General features: G+C 41.1%; 1 protein-coding gene across 2 annotated transcripts in view; it reads right to left on the reverse strand.

The window, feature by feature from the left end:
* Positions 1 to 20,148, reverse strand: part of Klhl32 (kelch like family member 32) — a 225,564-nt gene that overhangs the window by 19,796 nt on the left and 185,620 nt on the right. Inside the window, exons 7-8 of one of the 2 annotated variants that reach the window (XM_028877992.2) lie at positions 15,381 to 16,107; positions 11 to 69 (exon numbers count right to left, since the gene is read on the reverse strand). In XM_028877992.2, the coding sequence (XP_028733825.1) occupies positions 11 to 69; positions 15,381 to 16,107 (786 nt within the window). Of the gene's footprint in view, positions 1 to 10; positions 70 to 15,380; positions 16,108 to 20,148 lie in introns of those variants that run through there. The other variant, XM_028877994.2, reaches the window with a different exon arrangement.

Raw genomic sequence — 20,148 nt, forward strand, 5'->3', positions numbered from 1 at the left:
AAGTTCTTACCTGGTTGGGTTCATACACCATCAGTCTGTTCTGATACTGTGCCGTGTTAGTTACCCCACCTGTAATGGAGTAGCACAGGTTAGACCTTTCCAAAATAAGTAGGAGCTACAAAGAAAACCCATGACATAATTTTAAGAAGTTTATTGTAGGGGGATGTGGGATGAGAGGAGAGAGTGTAGGCAGAGATGACTAGAATTGGGAGACATTTGGGGGGTGGGTGGGTGTGGAAACCTAGTGCAGTGGAATCTCCCTGAAATCTATGAGGGTGATTCCTAGTAATGGGAGATACGAAGCCTGCACTGTCCATCTTCTGTAACAAGGCAAGGCTTTCAGTGGTGGAACTGAGACATCAACCCAACCCCAAAATTTTCGACCTACAATCTGTCCTGCCTCCAAGATGTGCTGAAATAATGGTGGTGCAGAGCTTGTGGGAGTGGCCAACCAATGACTGGTCTAACTTGAGGCCCATAACACAAGAGAGAGCCCATACCCAACATTGCCTGATGGCCAGGAACCAGAGGCTGGATAGCCAAAAATGTAGGATAGAGTAAACACAACTAGCCAAAGGGGGGGAAACGTCAATGAAATGATTCCTAATGATATTCTGCTGTACTCATAGTACAAAGCCTAGTCCAATCATTGTCAGAGAGACTTCATCCAGCAACTGATGGGAGCAGATGCAGAGACCCACAGCCAAACATTAGGCAGTGAGCTTGGGAAGCCCACACAGAAGAGGGAGCAAGGATCGTAGGAGCCAGAGTTGTCAAGGGCACTACAAGAACACAGCCCACAGAATCAACTAAGCAGAACTCATAGGGGCTCACAGAAACTGAAGCATCAGGAGCTTGCATGGGTCTGCATTAGATCCTCAGCATATGTTATGGGTGTGTAGTTTGGTGTTCTTGTGGGACTCCCAACAGTGGCAATAGGGGGTGTCTCTGACTCTTTTGCCTCTTTTGGGGACCCTTTTCCTCCTACTAGGTTGCCTCATCCAGCTTTGATGCCAAATCTTATCGTAACTTGTCATGCTATGCTGTGCTCCGTTGGTATCCCTGGGAGGCCTGCTCTTTTCTGGAGGGAAACAGAGAAGTGGCTCTGGGGCAGGGGAGAGGGTGGGGGAGGGAACTAGGAGGCAGGCGTGGAGGGAAGGGAAACTGCAGTTGGGATGAATCGTATGAGGTATGAATAAGTAAGAGAAAGAAACTTATTGTAGAAGAAGCAGATTCCTCTTCCAGAAGTATTATGGTAGCAATCTGCTTGAGAGCAAGCAGTGAGTAGTCGCTAATAACAGCTCTGCATGGCCAGGTACAGGGGCAAAGGGGTCGGGTGGTACAGCACACACAGAGTAAGTTTCTCTCTATGTAATTTATTCTAGGGACAGAGTGGCATACACTGTCCCTGTCTCTGGCTATGTTAGCAATGTTAGAGCTCTAAGCTCTGTGCATTAGCAGGGTGATAGCTTCGTATTTCTTTGGAAGAACCACATATAGCAAAAGGCGTTATCTACCAAGACAGTTAGGGCCAGTACTGTGTAGGAGGAAACAACAATATCCATGAATGTGCCACAGTGAAAAATACAGAAATCATACTTAATAATACATTTTCAGTTTGCTGAAAATGTTATCTCAATATGAAATCCATATAAAATTTACTGAGGTTACGGCGCAGCTGAGTCACATTCCAAACCCTGACTGTGACACGTGGGGCGAGTGGCCCCGGCACCAGGTGGGACAGCACACTAACTGCGACAGTGCAGTCGCTTCAGTCAACTTCAAAAGAACTCCCTTACAGTGCTTCCAGCTGAGAGACCAGCTTAACTAGGAGCCATAAAAGTCAATACTTTCAACTGTTTTCCTACCTGTCCCCACAGAGGCTGAGGCCTAAATATCACCAAAATCTGAAACTTTTTGAATGCGGACATATTAACACAAGTAGACAATCTCACAGCTGACCTCAAGTAAGATGTCACAGTAAAACCACAGGAACACTAAAAATTTGTATGAAATTATCTTCTGATTTTGTGTATGAGGTTAAATAAATTTTCTGTTTAAAAATGGTTGCCACCCCTAAGACATTTGATCATACATATACAACTATCAGAAAATCTGGAAATCTGAATGTATCCAAACACTTCTATTTCCAAGCATTTTCAACAAGGGATGCTCAGCTCTTACGTGCTTCTCTTCATGTTTGTGCTGTACAATGAACCCCGTAAAATCAAGACATTTTTAATTCTAGTTTAATTTTTTCTAGCAGGTGGAAAAACTCCAAGGAACAGTACATAAATCAAAAAGTGAGATATTTTAAGCCATGTAATAATGGGAATATGAAGACTCTATAACCCATCTTTATAAGTACCACCCATAAGTAGTTACACATACTAGTGTAAAAGAGTATTCTTAATAAGAATCAGAAAGACCCAATTCTTAAATATAGATTCAAACTTGGGTCAGGTGGAAAAGATGTTCCTGTAGGACTTTCCTCATTTGGAAGATACAGGTAGCTCTAAGACTGAGCACAAGGCTTTAGCACACTCTCCTACCATAGGCTGCTTTCTGATGCTAGGACCCCATCATTGCTTTTTAAAAATCACTTACTTTAGATTAGGTCTAGTTGTAATGACTTTCTCTGTCTCTTTGAAATGTCAATTATTTTAAGACACTTGCCACTTTTAGCAAACAAGAATATCTTTTTTAAGGACCTAGATCTCTTTGAAATATCATGGAGGCAAGTGATGTCCTTGCCCTCAGTTTTTAGAAGAGGAAAGGAGTCTAGTTTTGATTGGCACCAACTAGCGAATTCAAATGGCCTCATTACAGGGGGAAAGGTTGCAAACTAAGGAAAAACTGCATGTGCCTGCTGGGTCCCCTGAGCAGCCTTCCTCCACAGTCCTCCATTTGTTCTCTCTGGTGCTGAAGAAAACCCGTGTTTCCATAGAACTGATTCTGAACTCTCATCTCTGTCTCCTTTGACTGTCGTTCCTCAAGCAGCAATTTGTTTTTTGTTTTGACAGTCTAAAGGCCCTGAGTAGGTCTCTACCATCAACTCCAACTCCAGAATTCAGAGGATTAATATGTAACTTAGAACAATCTATTAGTACCAATACTACTAGACACATAAAGATGGTCACCGGTCCAGGACAGTCATTTCCCCAAGCCCTGGTAAGAAGACTGGATACTCCATGTAATTAATAGTGGCCAGGGTTAACTGGGAAGTTATATTTTTTAAAAATTCTGTAGCCTTCAATCACCTTTAAAGTACATATTATACAAAGGAAGGCACCACTTTTATAATCAACAAAAGCTTCATCTACAGAGAACAGAAAAGAAGGAGATCCCTGTTCTTAAAGAAAGCTTTCTCTGGATTTACTGAATGTCTCATTTTTAAAATGGGGCCAAAGTAAAAGAAACCACATTTAAGAAACCCCAACATAGAATCAAGTTGTACATCAAAACAAACAGAGAGCCATATTTCCTTTTACTCCTGATCTCTGCTTCCTCTCTGACTAAAAACAAAATGTTGGATTCTCTCTCAGAATAACCACATAAGAATAAATGAATCTATTGAGACCACACATGTGCTCGAGGTCAGATTGCCAGTGCTTGTGATTGGGGCTATAACCACCAGATTAATGTCCAGGTCCCCTCTGATCACTTCTCTTAACAGAAAACAAGCAGGAGGCCAAATGCCCAGTTCTTACTATGAAACTTTAAAGCATCTCTACTTGTTTTAGAAATATGGATCAGAATTAAGATCTACTGCAGTGAACTACCCACTTTATGACAATATTGAACTATTTGTTGAACTATGTGTATCAGAGTCTGCCCATCATAGACTACATGTACAATTGGTGAATTACAGTGCATCTACCACATCCCCTCAGCTACATGGGGTACACAACTGATCACCACACTCTTCAGAATTATTGTTCAGAATCATTATTTATTCACTTCCACAGATGCATCCATAATATGATTTTTATTAATCTGCACTCAATAATTAGATTCCTTAGCATTACACAAAAATTTTTGCTCATATGATGCTGTTTAGAAATGAGATATTGGATCACTAGTTGGGAATAAAAATGCAAGTCCCAGTTAGTTATCTGCATGATTACCTCTAGAATGTGAAGACACAGGAGGTGCCTGACAGACTCATGCTGTAACTTTTGCCAAGTCGGGATTGCAAAGGGAAACTGGGGAATTGCCTCGATTGCTTTTCCTTTTGAAGTAATTTACAAATGAGCACATAAACAAATCCATTTCTTCGCAGTACAAAAAATAAATTTTACAGAAAGCATCCAAGTTTTCAGCCCACATTTATTCCAAAGAGCTTCATCATTACATTCCCTTCACATACAACTCTTCACTTTAGATTAATCTGCTGAAATGAGATGCTAAGGATTTGCATACAGATTTGACTATACAAAAATAGATATGAAATTAATAACAGTCTCTATATGTTTTAATTTCTCCTGCTCTGGAGTACCCTTGCCTGCAGCAGTATTCCTGGCTTTGAAAGTCATCAAGCTGATTTGTCTGCTCTGGGTTATGATGCCACATGCTGCTGTACTGTCCCCTGCAATCAAAGCACTTGCAAAGATAGATTCCATGCCTTCTTCTATCGAGTATATTTTATAGATTGGCAGTTTGATCTCTCTCCCCCACCCCAGGAGGGATAATCTGCATCTTAACAGCTTTCCATAGATACAGCTGTCATTAAATATGCCATCTCATATCAGCATCCATTTTTTAAAACCAAGTTTTCTCTAACTTTGAAGTGTCATAGTCAAAGTTAAGACTTCTCAGCCAAAATTGAAAATGAGCAACCTTGCCTTATACTTTTGAACTGTACCTTAAAGATATACTGCAGGTTCCCCAAAGTCAAATAAGTCTTTAAAAACTGCCAGGAGGAATGAAAAGTTACTACCATGCTACCACGAGTGAGAAGCGCATTCTATCATCAAGACAAGAGGAAAGCATTTTTCTTACGCTTCCCTGTACAGCTCTCCACAAAACTTGTGTCAAATGGATGAATGCATACCGGAGACGGTGACAGGTGACTGCCAAACAGCCTTTGTCTCTGCTACCAAGAAATGCTAAACACTCACACCGTGTGTGGGGCAACAATAGCTCCACACTGACAGCTTCTACAAAGCAGTGGCTTAGAAAAGCTCTTCTCGTGCTCTGGCTAGAGTAGGTCCTCGTCTGATGCTATTTTTTTTTCCTCTTTCAAATTGCATTTATTTACTGGTTGACTGCGGAGAGAGGCATGCATGTGTGCCAGGGTGCACGCATGGAGGTCAGAGGACAATTTGCTGGAATAGGTTCCCTCCTTCCACTATGTGAGGGCTCAGTGACCAAACTTCAGCCATTAGGCTTGATGGGGCACCTTTACCAACTGAGTCATCTCACAGGGCCTGCTTTTTAAAAAAAGAAAAACAACAACAACCAGGAAACACATCTTTGAAGAGTGAATGATCCTATGCTTAAATTCGAGGAGGAGAGGCCGGTGGTTCCTAACACTGACAATGTTATGGCCTGACTGAAAGCAAGATCAAAGAACTGTTCACCTCCATGCTCGAAAGATGGAAGATTCTGCCTGCAAATTGAGGATTGAGGGAACTAGCTTGACTTTTCTGACACTCTCTTGCATGCTCACAGTACCACTCTCACATCCACGTAGGGAAAGGATAGAAAGAACAGGAAAAAGAGTCTATCTTTGGGGAGCCATGTACCACAGCTAACCTCAGGTTCTCCATAAGGAAAATGAAGATTCTGCTCTCCCTCAGAGGCTTAGATGACTAGCACACAGGCCATAAAAGTGATCCAGAAGGGGACATTTGCTACAATTCTGGAGTCATTGTATCAAAATTTCTTACCATTTCCATGTAAAAGACATTAAATTATTGGATGTATTTTGCAGTCTGAATGCAATTTCCTGTAGTACCATTTGTTTTCCTTCGTATGGATATGTGTATGCATGTGTGTGAAGGTATGCTTGCACAAGTGTGTGAAAGCCAGGGGACAGCCTTGGGTGTCATTACTCAGGCACTACCCACTTTATTTTTCTTTATTTGTATTTATTTTTGGTTTTTCAAGACAGTGTTTCTATGTGTAACAGCTCTGGCTGTCCTAGAACTGGCTTTGTAGATCAGACTGGTCTCGAACTCACAGAGATCCTCCTGTCTCTGCCTCCTTGAGTGCTGAGTGCTGGGATTAAAGGTATGTACCACCACCATCCGGCAATTCGTTTTTTGTTTGTTTGTTTGTTTTTTAAGACAGGTTCTCTCATTGACTTGTAGAACACTAGATAAGCTAGGGTCTGGCCAGCAACACCAAAGATCTGACCATCTTTACCTCCCCAATACTGGATGACAAGTGCCTACCCCTGGGCCTGGTTTATTTTTCTTCGGATTCTGATGATGGGACTCAGGCATTTTACCCTCCCAAGCATTTTACCCACTGAGATATCTACCCAGGCCCTACAGTTCTTTTTTTAATAAGCAGAATAATTGGCTACTGTACTTGGCCTTTTTATTCTTTAATAGTTTCAATTTCCTCTTATTTAAACTTATTCCAATTTCACACTCATAGTTTAATTACCCTAAAAATGGTGACATTAAGTTTGAGCTCATATTAATTATTTTTATAGAACTAAGCTGACTATTATCCTTTGAGAAAAGTGGCACAGTAAGAATAGATACAAATAAGTTTTAAAAATAAACACTTTTATTTTGAGACAGGATTTCATTCCCTAGTCCAGGCTAACCTAGAACATACTATGTAAGTTGGCCTTGAACTTGTAACAATCCTTCTAGGTCACCCTCCTATGTGCAAGTGTTGGGGTTACCAGTGTGAGACTCCATACCCAGCTAAAACAAAACATTTCTAGTATCTATTTTTACAAGCCACAAAATGGTCTATATTTTCATGATGCTTATAATTCTGTATAAAGAATTATAGCCAGGTATCTTTACACTACATTGGCATGTTGAATAACACATTTAACCATGTATTAAGTTAAAACAAGTATCCCTATGATTTTTGTCACACTTAAGAAGCTCACACAAATGAGTGTGTAACTAACACACTAAATTGTGTAAGAAGAAGAGTCTCAAACTTACAACTGTGTAATCTATAAAAGACTGCTGCCCTTGAAAATGTAAATGATGTTTATGTCATCTAGAGTGAACAAGGACAAATTTCTAACCTAGAAATAGGTAAAGTGCCTACCATATGTTATTTTTAAATAAGTGAAATCTACCAAAATGCTATGTCAACTAGGGGAACCTGCCACTTAAGATCTAATTAAGAATTCACTGTCACTCCCTTTGCTCCCGTTGCAAGTCGGAATCCTGCCTCCAAAGATTCTGCACATTGTCAGCAGGGTTCCAATCTCAAGTCACAACCTCTCTGTAGTAGTCCTCAGTGGCTTTGCTGGGTTATTACTGGGTCTTTAATTGCTCTCTCATCAGCCAGGTTCTTCAGCCACTTGTTATGATGTAGCTTTCAGCATCTTACATCTCTCAAGTTCTTAGAGTGGTCCCATTCACTCAGCTTCTTTCACTAGTTCTGTCTCTCTAGGCCAGAGACACAAGAGATCATCAAACCAAAAGGCTGTTCTTTCTGTGAGAAAAACCCTGGAGTTTTCAACTTAAAAGAATGGTTTTAGGGAATGAACAAGAACAAATATCAACATTCCAGGACATCATCATTTTTCTATGTATCATTGACTTTTAGGGGATATGTTATGGAGAAGTTCTATTTATAAGTTAAGTATGTGCAGCCAAATATTAGGCAGACCTCAGGAAATCCTGTGGAAGAGGAAGAGGAAGGATCATGGGAGCTAGAGGGGCCAAGGACACCATGGAGGGGGGCACAGAGTCAACTGTCCTGGGCTCATGGAGGCTCATGGAGACCAAACCACCAAACAGAGAAGCTGCATGGGACTGACCTGGGCCCTCTGCACGTGTGGCAGTGTGTGGCTTGGTCTTCTCGTGGGACTCATGGCAGAGGGATTGGGGGATGTCTCTGATTCTGTTGCCTGCTCTTGGGACCCTACCCTCCTGCTGGGTTGCCTCATCCAGCCTTAATAGGAGAGGAGGTGCCTAGTCTTGGGGCTGGCTGATATGCGTGGAAGGCCTGCACTTTTCTGAAGGAAAGAGAGAGGAGTAGATGGGGACAGGGTGGACTAGGAGGAGAGGTGGGAGGAAGAGGAAATTGTGATCGGACTGGGAAAATTAACAAACTAATTAATTAATTAATTAAAAAGAATAATTCAAGTGTGTGTTTCTCAGACCTTCTCTAAAAATGGAAAACAACTGGTGACTATATGGTCAGTGGTTCTCAATCTTCCTAGTACTGTGACCCTTTAATACAGTTCCTTATGTGTAGTGACTATGAAATTATTCAGTTGCTAGTTCATAACTGTAATTTCGCTACTGTTATGAATCATAATGTAAATATCTGATATAGAAGAAATCTGATACTGGACCCCTACGAGGGTTGCCACTCACAAGTTGAGAACCACTTGTTTAGAGGGAAAACCTCATTTTTAAACCCTGTCAAATATTAGCTCTCTGACCAGGGAGCCATTGGACCTCCTTATGCTGCATTTTCTGGACAGCAATATAAAGATGAACAAGCTACTCTTTGGGACACAGCTAAGTGAGGTAGGGATAAAGCTTTCACTGGTTCTTCAAGGTGAGATCAGGATATCTCAATGCTTTCCTTCCTTTAAACCACTTAGTTTTTTTTTTTTTTTTCTTTTTTAAACATTGTGGGTAACTCATTTCTCTTTGGCCTCCATCTCAGTTCAGTAGCAAGGTTTGCTTTAATTTCTTTCAGCTGGCTGGGAGTTTAAGGTTTGAGTAGAAGAGAAGGAAACATAATGACTGGGATCAACCGGGTGCTAGATTCTAAGACAACACAGATTTCATTCTTAGTGGCTATTCCACTTCACTGGGAACGTTCAAGCTGACATTCAAGTCATGAAGTTCCCAACTATGTGGCTCCCTGTGTGACAGATGCTTCCTGGAGTCCAGGGCAACAAGCCCTGCCCCTGATTGGACTAGCCAGGGTGCTAGCTGCTAAATTCATTCCTGAAGGAGCCCCTGAGCTATTCCTAGCCTGGGAACCTTTTATCATCAGTGGATGCATTGGTATGCCTCTGTATACACGACCAAAACAGAACAAAAGGCTTTCCAACTTGGTATAGGTTTTGAAAGCTTCATTTTAAAAAACGTGTCAGTTTGCTGTTTTGTTTTGTTTTGTTTTGTTTTGTTTTGTTTTGTTTTGTTTTGTTTTGTTTTGTTTTGTTTTTCCTCAGAGCTTTTCCCAAGGTCCTCTCCTTGGGCCCTCCAGCTTGGATAAGGCACAATCTCAACAGAAGTTTTCATCAAAATCTCACTTGGATCTATCAACAAGGAAATGCCTGGTTTTTGCTCCTTACCACTGGTACTCAGAAACCACACCCATCATCGCTCTGAACTGGTACCTGGGCCCATAGCCATCATTTCCTTCCACTGGTACCCAGAAACCACACCCATCATCTCTCTGAACTGGTACCTGGACCCATAGTTATCATCTCCCTCCACTGGTACATAGACCTACACCCATCATTTCCCGTTTTTGGGCTGTGTTAGAGAATCTCTTTCTTCTTCACTGTCCCAGGATCTCTTCCCTGTTCAGAACTCTTCATCTGCTGTCAGGACCCAGGATTCTCATTCCTGGTACTGGGGAATTGCTCTCAGGTTTTCCCAAACAAATGGAAGCCTCTCTTTCCTATATCTCTCCTTGCTAACAAATTTATTTAATTCACTTACATCCTTTTTAAAAAAGAAAAGTCCCTCTGTTGATCTGGATTTTCTTTTTTAACTATACTTTTTTCTAAGATAAATTTCTTTTTGCTTTCCTTTTTATCCTTTTAATCTCCTTTTCCCTTCTTAAAGTCAAAAGCTATTTATAATGAAAGGGAAAAAATGTTGCTGTCACAAGGACTGAATTATATATGCCCCCAGAAACGTACAATCTCTTCCCATAGGTAGGAGTGCGGGGGAAGCCAGACAATACCTGGAACATTTTCTGATGACCTCTGACTCAGGGATGAAATTTCAATGATACAGTGTCCACAGGAATTACAGTAAAGCAGCCAGTGTAGTGTGCACCTGTAGTTTCTACCTCACTTTCTCATTACACCTTGACTACAGTACTCTGCTTCCTCTCTCCATCTTCTATTCATCTGAAATACCTTTCACTGACATGTTTGCAACAGAAAAATGTAGGACAAGTATTTTGGACTATGCTACTTCTCTAGTACCAGACAAGTCTCACTCACTGCAGGCTTCTGTTTAGGCCCTGGTTGCTTCAAAATCCTCTCCCTCGCTGCCCCTGGGTACCTCATGCTTTCAGAGGGCCCACCCAGCATCCTTCTTACTAGTGTTTTCTAACATGGTACCCTTGGACCCTTTCCAGACCATGTCCTGCCCACTGCCCATCTATCTCCTTGCTGTAGTCATCATTCAGTCTGTGATCTTGTACTTGCTCTGAAAAACAGAAGACAAGGTTCTCTGTCTAAGTCAGAGGGAGGGGTCTTACGGAATGGAGGCAAGTTAAAGCCGTGAACGAGAGTAGTAAAGAAGGCTACTGGGGAACAGAAAGCTGAGAAGTGTCATGTGCTTGGAGAACTGAGAAGATGCCCCATCAAGTCTTCTGATAAGGGTCCTACAGTCGCAACAGACTGCAGCTGTCAACCCTTTTATCCATGGTTTTTGCATTTACAGATTCAATGTGCCTTCAAAACATTTGACATAAAAACTGTGCTGGTACGAAACCTATACAGATTTCCATATCATTGTTGTCTGGACAACACACCATATCAACTATTTACTTAGCATCTATACTATGGTATGTGGGACAGCATGCATGGGTGCTGTGGATATTGCTCTGTATAAATAAAACACTGATTGGCCAGTAGCCAGGCAGGAAGTATAGGCGGGACAAGGAGAGAGGAGAGAGGAAAAGGACAGGAAGGAGAGAGACCAGCGAGCCACTGTCATGAAAAGCGAGATGTAAGGTACCAGTAAGCCACGAACCATGTGGCTACTTATAGATTAATAGAAATGGGTTAATTTAAGATATAAGAACAGTTAACAAGAAGCCTGAGCCATTAGGCCAAACAGTTTAAATAATATAAGCATCTATATGTTTATTTTATAAGTAGGCTGTTGGACTGCCGGAGCTTGGCAGGACCTGGAGAGAAGCTCTCCAGCTACACATGGGATTTATGTAAATAATATTATGCCATCTTAAATAAGGAACTTGAGCATATGAGGGATTCCCAACTCCCCATTTTTCTTTTATTTTTGAGATTATAATCTGATTACATAATTTCTCCCCTCTCTCTCTTCCCTGAAAGCCCCATCTCCCCTCTGAGAACTTTCCTATCAGCAGGGTGTATAACTGTGTGCATGTGTGTGTGTTCTTGAGCCAAGCCCTAGTGGTTCCTGAAGGACAACTACACAAGCAAAGCGGACAATCAGGTGTGTCCGGTATGGCATTTCCTAAAAGACAAGGGGATTCCTGAAGTGATGACATGACGATGCTCAAGAGGAACGTCAGGGAGGAGGCATGAATGCCAGGAAGCAGCAGGGGCTGGGCCAGTTGGGACCAAGATGCTCCTTTGCATGTCCACTTGAAATTAGCTTCTGCTGTTCACATTACTTCTGTATCCTGGAAATACTCACAGCACCACATCATCACACACTGCAACTGCCTACTAGACTCAACACTGTTGCTCCAGCATGAAGCCAGAACAGGACATAGAGAAGGCAGGAACCTTGCTTCACATCTCATGAATGATAAGGGAGGCGAGTTTCACACCTGTCAGTAATTGTACTCTATTGTTTCAATGTTTCACACCCCAACCACAGCCATGCCTGCTCTTAATTGCCAATATTTTAAATGTAAACAAAACAAGATCTGTTGCAGATAGAGAAATGCCCAAGCTATGGTATTTTAACATTACTTAAAATTGCCTTGTTCTAATTTTAGTAGATAATATAAAACCCAAAGTTCTTTCAATAGACTTGAATAAATTAAAGTGACTTAAAATGGGACAACACTAGCTTCATCTAAACCCAACTAAGATGAAAACAAGCACTGTTGTTAGGAAATTAAAGAAATGTCAACAAAGCTTCTTTTGTTGATGATATATTTAAAAACAAAATAAAACCAACAAAGACAAAAAAGGTTGATTGTCAGCTCCTAGAGGGCAGGAGGTGCATTTACTGAACAATTATATTTATCTATGGTGCAGCCGCACAGTAGTTAGGATACAGTATTTACTAAGAGGATCAAGAAAGCATGAGGTGATGCTCTTGAGCAGCTGCAGTACCATTTGTCTTGTTTTCAAGCACTCATTCATGGTTAGCATCTCACTATCTTGCTGCCTCCTGACAAAAGTAAACAGGTAAGTTCTGTAAGATGGGCTCAGATTCATTTTCCTTCACATACACACACAAAAGAATCTTTTTAGTAGTTCACACGTTATCCTGCACAACAGAGGGCATGTATTTTAAAACACAGCTACAGGACATTTAATGCTTATTTTACTTCACAAATGTGGATTTCAAATCAAAATGGGATAGAGCATTTGTGAACTGGGTCACAGTGTCAAATGCTACAGAAGCCTTTAAATTTTGACTGTCTCTAACACCTTAAATTAAATGCTAATGGGCATATTCATCCAACCTAGATTCCTGAATTCTCTGGTTGTCATACTGACAAGCTGTGGACAGTTTTCAAAATTCCTTGACCCCCAAATAGGCAGAATGGGAGGCGAACAGACAGAGAGTGAGCATGCTATAAATACCAAGTCTCTGAAGAGGCATTCATTCTGTGTTCTATGAAACAGAACTAAGCCTTTAAGATCCACACTCTATAATCCACAGACAAAACTTGTAAAGTACCAGGAGGATGCCAGTGACTCAACTTTCTATCATTTGGAAATACTTGATTAGTTGGTCAACATTAAGAAATAGCTTCACATATTTTCATCTATTCCAAGGAACCAAGCTAACATTTCCAAATCAGAGTCAGGAAGATGAAATATTCCTGTCTTCTTTTAAAGGGGCCCAAGAGCAAATCCAGCCAGCCCTCCCCATCATGGTTAAATTCACAATTGATTTATTATAAGCTAGGCCTGAGGAAAGAGGCAGACAACTGAAGGTATTAGAAATGTCACTGGTGATTTCCTCTTCTTCCCAATTAAAGGTATCATACTCTACACAGGAAAGTGAGCTTCTCATCTCAAGTGCACAGTAGGGAGAAAGAAGCCTGAGAAAATTCTGATTGTTTTCATTAAATATGGTTAACACAGGCAGCAGACGTTAGTACAAGGAACAAAGAAAATGTATTTCCCTTCACAGTAGGAGTTAAGCAAAATGAGATGGTAATAAGATATACAGTAAGGTGATAGATTTAATAAGATGGAAAGGGAAACACATAGACCTTTACTGAAAGGGAATTTCACTTGATCCCAGGATGGTAGGTCTGGCCAGGTTTTTGAGCTTCTGTTCCCCTAAGCCTCACTGAAAGGAGCAAAGAACAGTCATGGCCTTATAACTATGTGAGGGGAAAGTCAAGGATATTTTAAAAGCTAGTGTTGTGGTACCAAATATGACATACTTATTAAAATATTTATGTGAAATTCATACAAAATTTAGAAAGCACATTGCAAAATTTAAGAATATACTGCATTAACAACACATGAAACCAAATGAGTCAATGGAGGAAATGTAAATTGGGAGAATATACAAACTGCATTGATCTCATAAACCTATCATCGCTCTGTGTCCAGGGAAGTCTGGGCCAGTTCCTGCTATTAGCAAAGACTCAGTTGCAGCCATTTTGAAGTTTTTTTCAGCAAAGCCAATCACAGTCCTGGTGGCTCTTTTAGTAGTTGAGATACATATTTAAAGGAAAGGAAAGAAGTTGCTAATAAGCTAAGAATTTTATTTAAATGTATCTACATAGATGCTAATTTCTAATGTTTTTATTTGGTATATAGATAGGACCAGTAAACAGTGGGTTCTCATTTATTCTCTTTGTATATTCTTAGTCCTTATTTTATGCATTAGTCCATTAACTACTTAAACTCTAATATGAGATAGGTTCCATCAATGAAAATAGCTGAGGCCTCAGCCAGAGAATCTGAGCTTCTGACTGTCTCCTGGGTTATTGAAGATAGTAGAAGGAAAAATGAGCAGAGCCCAAACTAATTTAATCTAGGCATAATTTTGTCAAAATTGATGTTTAAAAACTGGAAATGGCAACTGGGGAAATCTAAGAAGCCTTCACTTCCTAATGTGGTTGTCTCTCTAAGTCAGAACATCAGGGTTGCCCTTCAATATTTAACCTAAGGATCTATCTATTATTGTTATGTGTCCTTGGTGAAAAAGAAACCCAACTTCTATTTGGGTTACAAAATGGGTATCCTCCAACTGAGAGACAAGGCAACTTCTCCCCCTGAGAACAGAAAATACAGGTTGATATCGTGGGACTGAAAACATAGGCCTCCTAGACTTCTGTAAAAACAACGTGGCTGCCAGAAGGGGGTTGAAGAAAGCCAGAGTGGATAAAAAAGATCAGCAATGAGTGACAGGTTTTGGTACATGGTTTGACTATGTTTTGCTATACCCTGTTCACTATACTGGTTTCACTAACTTTTTCCATAAGCAGAAGTGAAAAGAGTAAACTTAAACAGAGCGTAAATGTCCTTCAAATGGTCAGTAAGAATGGGAGAACAAACTGGAATTGGATACACCACTCACTAACAGTTACAGATAACACAAAAGCTTTTTTCCATTAACTTATCCCTTCCTCCAGTACACAGCATAGCTAGCCCCTGGATGAGAGTCTCTTGTTATACTCAACAAAATGGATCTACTAGGATTTTATTTTTCTTGCTTCCAACGAAAGGGCTCCCAGCTGGGCAGCCAAGAGTGTAAGGGAAAGCAAAGGTCTTGGGTAAGACACTGGTTGTGCAAGTCCCCCCACAGATAATCAAGAGCTGACAATGTGGACAATAGAAGGCTTGGTAGAAAGACAGGTGTGATGGGCCATTAACTTTCGTCCTGAATGTTTGCAATACTCATCACTCAGAAAAAGAATCACAGAGAAGTCAATTATTTCCACTTTATACTGTTTTCTACAGAGCAGGTGTTTGATAAGTGGTGGCTAATTAGCAAAAACGAAATTCTTAGCTCAATCGTTCAACTACTTGGGGCCACTCTCCAGAAGATGACTTTTAAATTTAAGCTACCACAAAAGTGCTCTTCAATAAACACAATATAGGAGGCACGCTCTACCTGATATCCAAAGAAGACCATCAGCCACATATCCAGCATGACACGAAAGGGATCGGTCAAAAGACTGCACAAAAGTCCATTTGTTCTTCTTGGGGCAGTACCGTTCCACTGTGGGCAGAACCTGGCGCAGTTCATTTCTGCCGCCTACTGCATAGAGGAATTCATCCATGGCACCCAGCACAAAATGCTCCCGGCAGTTTTTCATGGGTGCTATCTCTGCCCAGGAATTACTGCGAGGGTCATAGCGACAGGCAGTCCTCACTGCACATGTCCGCCCACTGGGATGCTCCACTTCCCCTCCTGCTACAAACAGGAAGTCCCCCATGACCGCCACACAGTGATGGCTCCTTCCCACCGGCATGGGAGCCAGCTCACTCCAGTTGGCAATGGCGGCTATGAGAGCGTTCTCCTGATCCACAGGGTTGAAGTACCGAAGTTCCTTGACTTTACAGACCTCACGCTTTTTCCCACCAATGATATAGAGAGTGTCTGACTGGAAGCGCGGTTTGGTCCTGCGGGTCTGCCACACAGGCTGTGCATAGATGCTTTGGTGATACTCCAGGGCCTCGTTGACAAGGGCAGTTGCGGTCTCGCTTGCCTGGACCAGGGGATGGGACAGGGCAACTGTGTGGAGAGTATCCACGTCCATCAGGCCAAAGCGGATGTACTGCAGGAGCTCGTCCAAATGCTGGTAATGGCAGTTGTGTTCCAGCCACCTCACAGCTAGCTGAAACAGAAGGAAGTGGGATGAGAGAAGGCACAAGGTAACATGGCAAGTCACTGTTATTCTTTCAGATAGCAACTAAATTCTCTCCTACACAGCAGAACACTGGAATATTTTGGTGCCTAGGTGAGGAATTTTTTTTTCCTTTTTCTGTACCAGCAGAGACACAGAAGAGCTCAAGGCCGTGCTGTTGGAGTGAGAGAGAGTGTTAAGTAGCACTCTCAGAGCTTATGACAACTTTTAGGATGAACAATAATTGCTTTTCAAAGAACAAAAATACTGTGAAACAGCCCTTCATCTGCACTGAAGCCCTGTCACCTGACCACCAGGAAAAACCCATGGTGGGCAGTGGTACCATCACAGCTCAACTAATGTACGTCAACCACGAACGAAGGTGCGCTATCAATATGAGTCATGTGAGAGAACAGGTGATCACCTGAGAGAAAATCAATATGCCACTAGAAGAATGATTTAGAAAAAAAGAAAAAGCCCCGCCCCTGCCCCACTGCTTTGGTAGATACAGCAATTAGGAGGAAGCAAGAAGAAAGGAACAAGGCAGCTTCCATAATTTTTCCTTCGCTCTTGCTTTTCACCATGACCGTTGTCATTTGCAATGTAAGATGCCGGTGGTTGGTTAAGAACCATTTCCACAAACAGGAGACAGAATTTATCTTTGTATTATGGAGACAATAGCAGAATGCAATGCTAATTTTTTTTTTTTTTTTAGCCAAATGTGACTTGATATTTGGGTGTGTTAAACCATCCTACACACTAACATAAACTAGGATACTGAGTATATCCAGTTGACAGATCTGACACTGAAAATTCCTAGCAGTATCCGTATGAAACCAAGTCTCCTAGAGAATATGAAACTGGAACTAAAGTGCTTGGCAGGGGAAAGGAATGAATTTGAATACTGGATTTAACTGCTTGTGTGCTTTCTGTCTCGTGGCACTGCAGTTTGGGTCTTCCCTGTTTAGGTGATGCATGATCTACAGAAGGACAAAGGACGAGGTGTGCCACCCTCAGACCATTACTCCCTGGTGAAATGAACTGGGCTTGAACTGGTATAAAGAATTCTCACAAAGTCTCTAAGGCACTGGATGATTCCAGAATGCCAGGGTTTCTTTATCCACTTGACAAAGGGCTCTAAAAGGCGAAGTGCACTGTGGGCTTGTCCTCTCACCTGGAAAAAGAAAGTGGGGGAAGAGGAGCTACTTCTGTTATGCAGTGAGTGCCTCTCTTAATTAACTACTGTGTAATTAAATGAAATGAAAAAAAGAACCCCATTGGGTACCAATGAGGCAGAGACCAGCAAGGGAAGATAGACAACACTCTATAGATGTTTTTTTTAATAGAAGAGTGCATTTTTACTTAAATAGGACATCAGAGAAACATTTTTGTGTGATAGCATCGGCACTAATCAAAGTTGCAAGAGAAACACATACCTTATCTTTCACCCAGTCTCGGCTAGTATGAAGAACGTTCTCACATGTGGCATCCTATTTCCTCTCCATCTCGGTTTTAGGAGTTTTGAGAGATGGGTCCTCCCATTATCCCCATATGGAGGTAACTCAGTAACTCATAAATGACTTTTTGTTTGTTGCTCACAGAGCTTTCAAACATTCTCAGAAGTGACGTCACCCCACTAAAAGTTGTTTCTCAGGCACCAAGTATGTTTTCTGACATACAACCTACTTCTCCCAATATGAGTTGCTGCAGTTGATGAGGTTTTGCTGTGAACCAGTTTCTCAGCATCCATCCAGTTCTGCATGCCTTGTATAGAAACTACAGGAAACGGCACTGGGCAAATACTAGACAAATGTTCACGTCTCCAAAGCCTCATTTTCAGCATGGCACTGCCTACTTAGTTAGTTCTTTCTCTCTCCATAAGTCAGTTTTTCCTAAGCCACAATCAGTCTTCCATGTCACCTCCAAATACACAGTTTATCTTTCTCTTTCCAGGACATGATGGTACTATTGGCATGAGAGATGCACAGCTTCAGTTCTGCTTGGCTTTTAGGAACTCCCAATTCAAACTGGCAATGAACCAATGGTCACTGGCTTTCCCTTCCCATGCCATGTTACATTATCTTCTGAAGCTGTCTATTCCCCAATACTATATATTAATACTATACAGTAGTCTGTGCACCTATATTAGCTTGGTTTTGAGATTATTTTTATTTCTGTATATAATTTTTACACTTCTATAATGTATTGACATTTTCAGAACATACAAGCCTGCTGTCCATGAGTTCATCTAAATCAAAAGGAAATGTAATATACAATAATTCTTCTGCTGTTGACTTCAAACCTCACTTGCACATGAATTACCCAGTTTTCTGGTTCAAATGTAGATTCTGTCTTAGTAGCTAGAGTGGTGGGAGCAGGCATCTACCTTTCTAACAAACCCTAGATGCTGCACAGGCCAATGCCACTGTCTCTATTTAGATGCCACACAGGTCAATGCCTCTGTACCTGTTACGTTCTTTTCACTGTGATAAAATACCTGTCAGAAGCAATTTAAAGGAAGAGAGATTTACTTTGGCTCACAGTCTTAGAAGATTATAGTCCATGAAGACTAGGAAAGCAGAGCACAGAAAGTGGCCTCTATGTTGATAGAGGCAAAATGTGGTAGCCAGTCAGAAAGCTGAGCCTGAGACCAGAAGTGGTAGTTGATAGTCTTCAAAAATCCACTCCCAGTGAACTAACTTTGCCATCAGGGCCACCTCTAAATATTCCACAGCCTCCTAAATCACCAGCTGGTGACCAAGTCTTCAAACATGAGTCTACAAGAGGATACTTCACATCAAACCATAACCTGACTCTGCTGTCTTTATTTTCTATTCAAAAATGTAAAGAAGAAAATCCCACTGAAACAAGCAATAATTCATGGTTAGCCACATAATGAGAGACCTGGGAAAGACAAAACAATAACCCACTACAAAATCACAGCTACGCTGTGAGCCTCAGGAGAACACTGTTCCTTGAAATGCTGAGTAAAGGGAGGATCATGGAGGGATCTTGAAACTTGTTTAGAGAGCTGAGAGACCATAGTAAGCATCTCTGAAGCACAACAGAGTAAGACCCCACTTAGCTGTGCTGCATATTTTATAGGCTATATGTAAAAGAAGGGTATCCTGGATACTGGCAGCTTTCAAGATGACATGGCATTGAGGAAGTACCATCACAGGAGGCTAGAACTCTCCTCTTCTTTGTCTAGCCTGCCAACATCCTCATCACTGTAACCTCCAGTATTGAAGGAGAAGAAAATAGAGCATCTAACCATCATCTTATCTCTCACCTTTTTGTTTAGAGAGCCAACATATATAAAACATGTATAAAACATGTATAAAAGAAACTATAGATTCACTTTGGGAACTCACCATCAATAGTGCTTAGGAAAAATGACCAATAGGCAAGATTTTGTCAAAACCTTTTGGCATCATGCATTCTCATGCCCAGGAATAATGAGGGATTCTCCTGTGTGCATTCTACCTATCTCTGTTCAAAACAACTCTATCAGGAATTGTCCCATCTAAAACTACTACTACTTAGTTCAGCCTCAGCTAATCTGTCTCAGCCTTGGGTCTTTGATAAGGACAGTGCCTGGTTCATGATGTTATAAATATTTGCTATATGGACAGAATTTTATTAACAGCTGTTTTTAGTGTTTCTTCTAGTTTTTTTGTCATTATCAGTCCTTTATTCCTTTATATTTATTTAATTTATCTATCCACTACAGGCTTCCATTGGTATTTTATTATCTTACCTTTATGGCTTTCCTATAAGGCCTCTATAAGCTCTGAAAATTCCACCTTGCAGCACATGGTACATGCATGTTGGATGTATAAAGCCTTTGCCCTGCTCCTTGCATCCTGGATGCTGAACACTGGTATTTGAGGTTCTTGACAGAGCAATGAACACTACAATCTTTTAAGCTTTCAAAATAATAATGAAACTTTCAGGCGAGAATAAAGTTTTGGTTTCAGTGTCTTAATTTTACAGGTTTAAACTGAATCCAGACAGATGTAAACTGAAACC

This window comes from Peromyscus leucopus, chromosome 2 (genome assembly GCF_004664715.2).
Source record: "Peromyscus leucopus breed LL Stock chromosome 2, UCI_PerLeu_2.1, whole genome shotgun sequence".
In the NCBI taxonomy this organism is placed as follows: Eukaryota; Metazoa; Chordata; class Mammalia; order Rodentia; family Cricetidae; genus Peromyscus; species Peromyscus leucopus.